The sequence below is a fragment of the Herpailurus yagouaroundi genome, unplaced genomic scaffold, assembly GCF_014898765.1.
Source record: "Herpailurus yagouaroundi ecotype Mexico unplaced genomic scaffold, PumYag 100, whole genome shotgun sequence".
NCBI classification, from domain to species: Eukaryota; Metazoa; Chordata; class Mammalia; order Carnivora; family Felidae; genus Herpailurus; species Herpailurus yagouaroundi.
This window is the reverse complement of record NW_024412391.1, coordinates 45,814,599-45,822,912: the sequence shown is the minus strand read 5'-3', so window position 1 is coordinate 45,822,912 and position 8,314 is coordinate 45,814,599. Positions and strand designations below refer to the sequence as shown.

The window sequence follows — 8,314 nt, the reverse complement described above, 5'->3', positions numbered from 1 at the left end:
CAAACACCAAAATCTAGCAGACATAAAATTCCAAAGCAAGAGCACCATTTGCAGACTCTGAAGGAAGTGGCTGGAAAGAGGTTCTACTAGTTTTCAATTCCCTTACCTACTTAGAGACTATAAAGGGATAGGATTTGGGTTTATGAAGAGATTTCTTTAGAGAGCTTTGTTACCTCATTGTTAATGCCCCCTACCCATGCCCGGGTGTCAGAGATTACTGTTTCTTACTCTTCAATGGTGGGGGTGAGGGGTGGCTTCCATATGATGGAGAAATGTGTTCCATGTAGTTGAGAGAAACAAAGGACTGGTCCTCAACTCTAGGCCAAAAAGCTAAAGCTTCTGGAGAGAGGCATGTTGGAGGGCTTCCAGCATGGAGGGTGAGCTGTGTGTGACCAGACTTTGGTAAAGAGAGTTTGAGAGAGCCATTTTGAGCTCTACTGAGGAGGATCCTCAGAGGAGAAATGGGCGTGTGTTAGAGTGGGTGCCTGTGTCCTAGGACAAGAGCTGAGGCCAGCTTGGGGATTGAAATACATCACGGGAACAGAAGTTGGAGGAAGAGGGCCAGCAATGGGTCACAGACGTGAATCCATCCATCCCAGTAAGAACTGTCTCATCCTTTTGCTTCTCATCTGGTCTTCCACCTCAGTCCAATCCAACAAAGCAGCCAGGGAGTAAGGAAGCAGGTGAGGCTGGAAGAAAAGCAGAAGTTGAGTATAATTCTGACCTCGGGCCTCACACGGGAACAGTGGAGAATGAATGGATGGATGGCCAAACACAGACTGAAATGCTGATTACAATGGAATTGATTGCCTTTTTGACTTAGAGAGGCCAGGGGTCTGACATCACTCAAGAGCTGTGAAGTTCATGGCATCTGTCTAAGTTCCCTCCAGGGCCAGGGAGAAATTGCTGTATGTCCTCTTCCCTGTCCCTTACATTTTTAGCACAGGTATGGGATGCAAAAATAAATTTGCATTTTGACCACATCTCACAAGTTGTGCCATTATATTGATACCCACTGTAGGACATAAGCAGACCCTACTCCCCCCACCCCCCCCCCAGCCCATGTGGCAGACTGGCCCTTGGGTCTTAAGGGGGAAGTGGGAACTCCTCTGATTTATAACATGGGGAGGGATTGAATACTTGGAGTGTGGGAAGAAGAGACAGAAGGGCCAAGTCTGGGGGAGCAGGGCATGATACATAATTTGAGGGGCCCAGTGCAAAATAAAAATATAGGCTCCTTGTTGAAAATTATTATGAATTTCAAATAGGCACCAACAGAGCATTTAACCAAGTGAGGGCCCTGTGTGTCTGTGTGTTACCCACCCATGAGGCTACCCTGGGGTGAGGAAAAGAGATCAGAAGAGGAAAGGAACTTACTAGTGGTCCCGTTAAAGAGACACTTGGGAGAAGAGACTTGTCTAACTGAGACTGTTTTAGTGAAATGCTCTGCAATGTGATCCCGGCCTCAAGACCCCACAAATCCTTAGCAAAATGACACAGTCCCTTACATGAATGGTTTCTTGTGGAAGCTGGCAAAGGGGCTGGTGAGTGGTGAGGGGCTAAGACAGAGTAAGCCAAGTAGGTAAGGGGACAGCTGATGGCTGGTTATTTACCTAACACTTTCCATATATGTCAAGGGTTTAGGTAAAGAACCCATGTTATACAATAAGAAATTTCCCTATGTCATACAGTATCAAGGATAAAATGGCCTTTTGTTATTTCCTTAGTAGTGTATCAGGATGTTGCATGATATTTTCTCTGTTGCTCAGAATTGGTAACTAGGGGCCAAACTTGGATGTACAAAGGTGTGCCAAAATACCTAACATTATAATGAAAAATGTGGATGGGGGGGCAGACACCCCTCAAGGGCTTGCAAAGAGGTGGTGGAGCCATATCAGCCCCTGCGTTGGCCCCTGTGTTGGCCCCTGCCCCACCCAGCTGTGTATGAGAGGCTGGCCTGAAGGAGGCCTGCTGTAGCTGCTTCTCACCCTGAAGCCAAGCAAGAGAGGCTCCTGGAAAATCCCTCATAGAGAGCAAGGTCATGAAGCGGACACTGGCGGTTCGCTTCTGACTGGCTGTTTGCCTAGGCAGTAGACTTACTGATCGGCCCCTGCCCCTCCTAAGCAGGGCAGAGAGGGTTGGAGACAAACAGGGACAGCAGTGGAGCAGTTGAGGGCTAGCATGCAGCCTTGCCCTTGGCATACGAGGATGGCTGCGTTTTCTGTGGATCAAGTGGACACTGAGAAGGTAGCTGGCTCTAGCCTTTCTTTCTGGCAATCAGAAGCTGTGGGGAGTACAGGTGAGATAACAGTAGTTGGAGGAGATCAAGTAGCATCCAGGACTCTAAAGTCAGTGACCTGGGCAAGTGAAGGTCCCTATAGGGTTTCCTGAAGAACTCACTTATGGAAGCAGTAACATATAGAGAGGACAAAATGGCTACCCTTGATGCCCTGCCCCCATCCCTCCTTTGCCCATTCAGACACCCTAGACAGAAGATGGGAGGGGAGATTGTTTTCCAGAGGGCTATCATTTTGCCTCTTACCACCTTACCTCTGAGATGAGGAAGGGGAGGAAGAGAGGAAGAGCAGAAAGATGCCCATTTCCCATTTCAGGTCCTTCCAGCCACCAGCCCAGCCAGCAGTGGGGGAGGGGGATCTTTGCTTTGGGTATGAGGTTGGCATCTTCCACTGGACTTGACTGAGGTTCTTTTTTTTTTTATTCCAGTTACCTAACATACAGTATAATATTCGTTTCAGGTATACAGTTAAGTGATTCAGCACTTCGTGCAATTCTCGGTGCTCATCACAAGTGCCGTCTTTAATCCCGGTCACCTATTTCACTCATCCTCTCATCCACCTCCCTTCTTGTAACTATCGGTTTGTTCTCTATTGTTAAGAGTCTGTTTCTTGTGGAGTTGACTGAGTTTTTTAATCTCAGGAAGTGACCAAGGAAGTTACAGAATCTGTCCAGGGTATCATTAAAGGATCACTACCCAGCAGGGAAAGGAGATTCAAAACAGCCCAGCTGGGGGCAGCACAGGAGAAAAATAACACTATTTCTTATTTGCACCCTGTGGATTTGAGACTGTTCAATAAACTAGCTATATCTGATTAAGGACTTCCTGTTATTATGACTAAAGTCGAGTAACTATGCATTTATATTGTGGTGTACTGTGTTTATAAACTGTTAGTTTAGGAGTGACCAGATTTTTTCTGCAAATAAATAAACTTGAAATATTAAATGAGAAAAGAGACATACCAGAAGGCAAATTTCCAGATACAGATAGAGAGGCACTTAAAGAGGTATTTAATAATTGCCTTTTTCTCTCTCTTTTTTGAAAAATTTTAACCTAGCATAGAGTCACTAACAATTGATGCAATGGAAAAAAAAATGGGTGTATAAAACCATAATTTGTAAGTGATTTGTTATTCTGGTTCATATGTCAACCATATTACTCTCTTAAATTATTTAAATTTCATAATAATATTTGTCAGGTTACTCTTCTATTTAATTTTTTACTTCATTGTGGCTGTGTCCATGATATTTACATAAGATAGTGGTATAGCTTCAGCCTCCCCCTGCCCACCCTCCCCCTTTCTCCCCATTACCAGAGGCTTCTTAAGTATTTGCAATGTTCTTTTTATTTAGACAAAAATTATTTCATTTTTACATTACAATATTCTTTAAATTTTTTAAAATAACTTTTAAGATACCAGCTCTAGTGACAAGGAAAAATTGTTGTCAGTGATAACCCATCAAAAGAGTACCGTGACTCTTCCTTCATTGTTGTCTTCACTGTAGAGTTGTTTACAGATTACAGGCCACAGCTTTATATCATCTTTAGGGACAAGCTCCGAATCTCTTATTTTTCTTGTTTCAGTTCTGTATCGTCTATTTTCTTGAATCCTAGTCTCCTAAAATGTAAGCAGTACAACATGTTCTCATCCATCATAGCAATAGCGTAAGTGCATTTAAAAATACAAGCCATGGTCCTAACTGCTTAATTATACTTGAGTTGAATTGTGTTGCACTTCAAATGAGTGACATGTTGATGAGATCCTGAAATTGTAATGGGTACTCAGACTTACCAGCTTACCCTGGACTCACTTCTCTCCCTCCACACTGCCCCACTCGCAACATCTGGTTAGTTGCCAAATTCTACCCCTGTATACCTCAGCAGAAATTTCAGTAGTTCTCCTTTTCTTTTTTAATGTTTACTTATTTTTGAAAGAGAGAGAGAGAGAGCATAAACAGGAGAGGGACAGAGAGAGAGGGAGACACAGAATCCAAAGCAGACTCCAGGCTCCGAGCTGTCAACAGAGAGCCCGACAAGGGGCTGGAACTCAGGAACAGTGAGATCAGTGGGTTAACCCACTGAGCCACCCAGGTGCCCCATCCCTTTCTTAATGAATAACATCCAAAGTCCTTTACTTGGCCCTGAGTTTGCACTGTCAGCTCTTAGCCCAACCTTGTCTCCTTCCTTCCTCTTTTCTTTGCACCCTTGCTTCTCTCACCAAACTGAACCTTAGCTGTGTGGGGCTCATCCTTGCTTTAGTACCATTGTTCACACTTCTCTTTTTGCCTGAAAGTATCTTCTCTTTTCCCACCTGTCTCTGAATGTTCAAAACAGAGCCACCTTTCAAAGTCTAACTGATGAAACTTTCCCAGAGTGCTATGTGTAGAAATACTCCCAGCACCGCACCCACTCCCACCCCCACCCCCACCCCCGCCAGGCACAGTCTGTTGTGCCATGCTGTGGACAAAAAGCATGGAATTTATGGACCCCAAATTCTAGTAAAGGAGAAAATATGTCAGATGGCAATAAGAGCCACGTAAAAAATAAACTAGGAATGTTCTGAAAAGGTCTCACTTATAAGGTGTCAGAGCTTGCTACCTGACTTTCTACAGGCCTTAAAGTTTCATGTTCTACTCTATATAAAAATTTTTTTTTGTTTTTATATATACTCTCTACTAGAAAATAAGAGGGACGCCCGGGTAGCTCAGTTGTTTAAGTGCCTGACGTCGGCTCAGGTCACAATCTCCCGGTTTGTGGGTTCAAGCAGGGCTCTGTGCTGACAGCTCGGAGCCTGGAGCCTGCTTCAGATTCTGCGTCTCCCTCTCTCTCTGCCCCTCCCCAACTCCTGCTCTGTCTCTCTCAAAAATAAATAAACACTAAAAAATAAAAAAGGAATAAGAGGTAGCTTGCCTATTAATTTTATGAAACTCTTGCTTTTTGATTTGTGCATAGTAGATACTTCATAAATACTTATTAATACAATGATAGTAATAGCACTCATTTATAAAATGAGATCCAGAAAAAGAAAAAAATTTGATTTAAAGTTGATGAAAAAAACCTTCTGAATTTGAGACCTGGTGTATTGAAATGGCATCCTGTGTACATGCAGACAGTTCCCTCATATGGGATCTTTTACATTAAAGAGATTAAATGTTGGACAGTATGTCATAGGCTTAAATTCCCAATCCCGTAATCAGGATTTTCCTCCTCGGTATGTGGCTATAGAATGATGAGACTGATGCCCACGTGTGGCTTAGGGGAAACCACCTCATTACTTTATACCTGTGGTCGTGTTTATATCTGGCACTTCTATAGTTCTCAGTTCAGGTATTCATCTCCCTGTCTCTTTACCCTTTCCCTTCTAAGAAACTTAACCTTCTTAGAAACTTTTGAAAAGAGGTAGTCCTTTTTAATGTTTCCGGACCAGCTATACATAACTGCCCATTCATTTTAACTGGTTTTCAGGTATTTACCATGGGTGTTTTTGATCAGGATTCTGGATTTCTCGGGGCTGGCAGTTCATGGAGTAGAGTAACTCACTGGCAGATGGTGAAAGCATGGATTGTTGGAGCAAATCACTCCGTGTCTTGGCGACGCTTTTGGCCGTTGTTCTCCCAAACCTTTGGGGCAGATTAGGAACATGTCTTGAGATACTTTCCTTTATATTTCTTCCAAATCTCAGGGGCAGGTTGGCCATTGCCCCAGTGCTTCTTTCTTCTTCCATGGTCCTCCCAAATCTCAATGGCAAATTGGCAGCTGAGTGTGGCGTTTTGTTGACTGTGGGTGCACTCATCTTAATGACAGTTTTTGGACCCCAGTCTTGGAGCTCTTCAAAACTGAGACTTCTTTCCTTTTCTCCCTCAGGGTCTCCTTTAGGCTATGATTAGAAAAGAATATTAAAATAAGTTATTGTTTTAGGTAGTTGGTATAAACCCCAAATTAACTTAAGTCCAGACTTTGGTTTGCAGCATTGTTAAAGCTATAAACAAAGTTTGTGTTAATGTGCAGAATTTTTAAATAAAGCGTTCGCATTAGGCTTCTTAAAGCAATCTAGTTTCTCTGTCCCTGGACTATTGTAAGACAACCATAAAATATTAATAAAAAACATATAGTGAATACAGCAATGTGTTTGAGCAGCAGGAACATAATAAAGTATTGAAATGAGGCAAAAGTTTATTTTGCTGAAGTTATTCTCTTTCAGCTTTTGATTCATGCTGTTTATGAAATAGTTCATATATTTTTATATTTTGATTTTAGAGAAACCTTACACGGCCTCTTCATGTCTCTTGCTTCTCCTCTTTTTAAATGCCAAAGTGGTGGATAAATGCAATGAGAGATGCTAGCTAGGTTTTGGGGTACAGCTAGAGGAGGCTCCACTGAATTTCTTTCTTACCTGCTCACATTCAGAGCTCCATTCTAAAAGCATTGCTTAAGAAACCGATTGCATTTTTATTAGTATATAAGTTACATTTTTTATTAAAGCAGTGATTGGTTTGTGGGTTACTGCACCACTACGCTACCAACTTTAAAGGAACCACTTAAGGGGTGCCTGGGTGGCACAGTCACAGTCTCACCATTTGTGAGTTCGAGCCCTGTGGCAGGCTCTGGGCTGAAGCTCAGAGCTTGGAGCCTGCTTCAGATTCTGTGTCTCCTTCTCTCTCTGCTCGTCCCCCACTTGCACCCTGTCTCTCTCTGTCTCTCTCAAAACTAAATAAACATTAAAAAAAATTAAAAGAACTACTTAAAATACAGCAAATATTTCATTAAATTTAGCTTTCCCATGAAAATCTGTCCCTAAGAAGATTAAAAATTGCTTTTTAATGTTTATTTAGTTCAGAAAGGGTGGGAGAGAGGCAGAGAGGGAGGAAGACAGAATCTGAAGCAGGCTCCAGGCACTGGCTGTCAGCACAGAGGCTAACAAGGGGCTCATGACCTGAGCTGAAGTCAGACACTTGACTGACTGAGCCACCCACGTGCCCCCTTAAGATTTTTAAATGATTGTTTTTCTGATTGTAAAAAGTAATATGTACTCATTTCAGCAAGTTTGGAAAATGTATAAAAGCATAAAGAAGAAAATAAAAATAACTTGCAATTCCACCATCTAGGGATAAATATTTTACTTAGATGTAGATTTACCATAAACTTATCAGCTCATAATTGCTAGGTAGAAAATACAACCCTTGTATTTTTTTAGTTTGTAGTTGAAGACCGTTCAAATGTTCAGCTGAAGTATATCCAGATCTTATATCAGCAATTATTTATTACAACTGTGTACTTCTGAGTCCGTTGAAAATTCCTAATGCACCTTTATACTTGTTACATATCATACCCTGTACATAAATTGTCATTAGAGAGGCCAGGCTGTTTGCTGTCGTGTTAAAAAATACAAACTATATCAGTGCACTGTCATGGGAAGCCTGCAGTTTGACAAACAACAAAGCACAAACTAACTTATTCCTTACTCTTTACAAAATACAAAAAAGCATCAGATTTAGGACATATATATAGTTAATGCTAGTCATGTTAGATGGAGTTAAAAAACTTACCTCAGAATATTTGTCATAATTTTCTTTGCTGTGAAAATTGGACATCATTAATTCATCTGTACAAAAGATGCTTGATGTTAACAAGCTTGAAGTGGCTAAAGTCAATAAAATAAAGCATTTTGATGAAATAACTTTCATTTTGTTCAGAATCTAGAATTAAGTTTCTATGTGCAGCCTGATGTCTGCAAGATGGGGAATCGTGGTCTTTTTATACTGTCTAAAAACAAAGGAAAGATTGATTTAACAGTGAAACCAATCCCACATGTTTTAAGTACTAGTATTAATTAGAGTGTTTAACTAAACTATGTATTTAAGGAATGTGGCTGATTCATTCTGGAAAGACAGCTATGTTCCTGTTTGCAAATTCATTAACTTTGAAAATAATTTTCCTCATTATGAAGGAGTTTCTAATTAGATAAGTTTGGGGCCATGGTAATTAAGAGTCCGAACAAACAGAATGCTTCATTTCTCT

The 8,314-nt window shown here is 41.4% G+C and overlaps 1 protein-coding gene across 1 annotated transcript; it reads right to left on the bottom strand.

Moving 5' to 3' along the window:
• Nucleotides 1–3,623: 3,623 nt before the first annotated feature.
• On the bottom strand, nucleotides 3,624–7,987 carry NPVF (neuropeptide VF precursor). Its single transcript, XM_040471616.1, has 3 exons — nucleotides 7,843–7,987; nucleotides 5,770–6,173; nucleotides 3,624–3,914 (listed from the first exon to the last, which is right to left on the bottom strand). The coding sequence occupies exons 1-3, from the start codon at nucleotides 7,978–7,980 to the stop codon at nucleotides 3,863–3,865; spliced, it is 594 nt and encodes a 197-aa protein (XP_040327550.1). The 5' UTR covers nucleotides 7,981–7,987; the 3' UTR covers nucleotides 3,624–3,862.
• Nucleotides 7,988–8,314: the final 327 nt, after the last annotated feature.

Coding starts and splice junctions, on each gene's coding strand:
- NPVF (XM_040471616.1), bottom strand. CDS start 7,980: ATGAAAGTTATTTCATCAAAATGCTTTATTTTATTGACTTTAGCCACT. Junction 6,174..7,842: donor ATTATGACAAATATTCTGAG/GTAAGTTTTTTA, acceptor TTCTAATCATAG/CCTAAAGGAGACCCTGAGGG. Junction 3,915..5,769: donor CCTGATCAAAAACACCCATG/GTAAATACCTGA, acceptor CTTACATTTTAG/GAGACTAGGATTCAAGAAAA.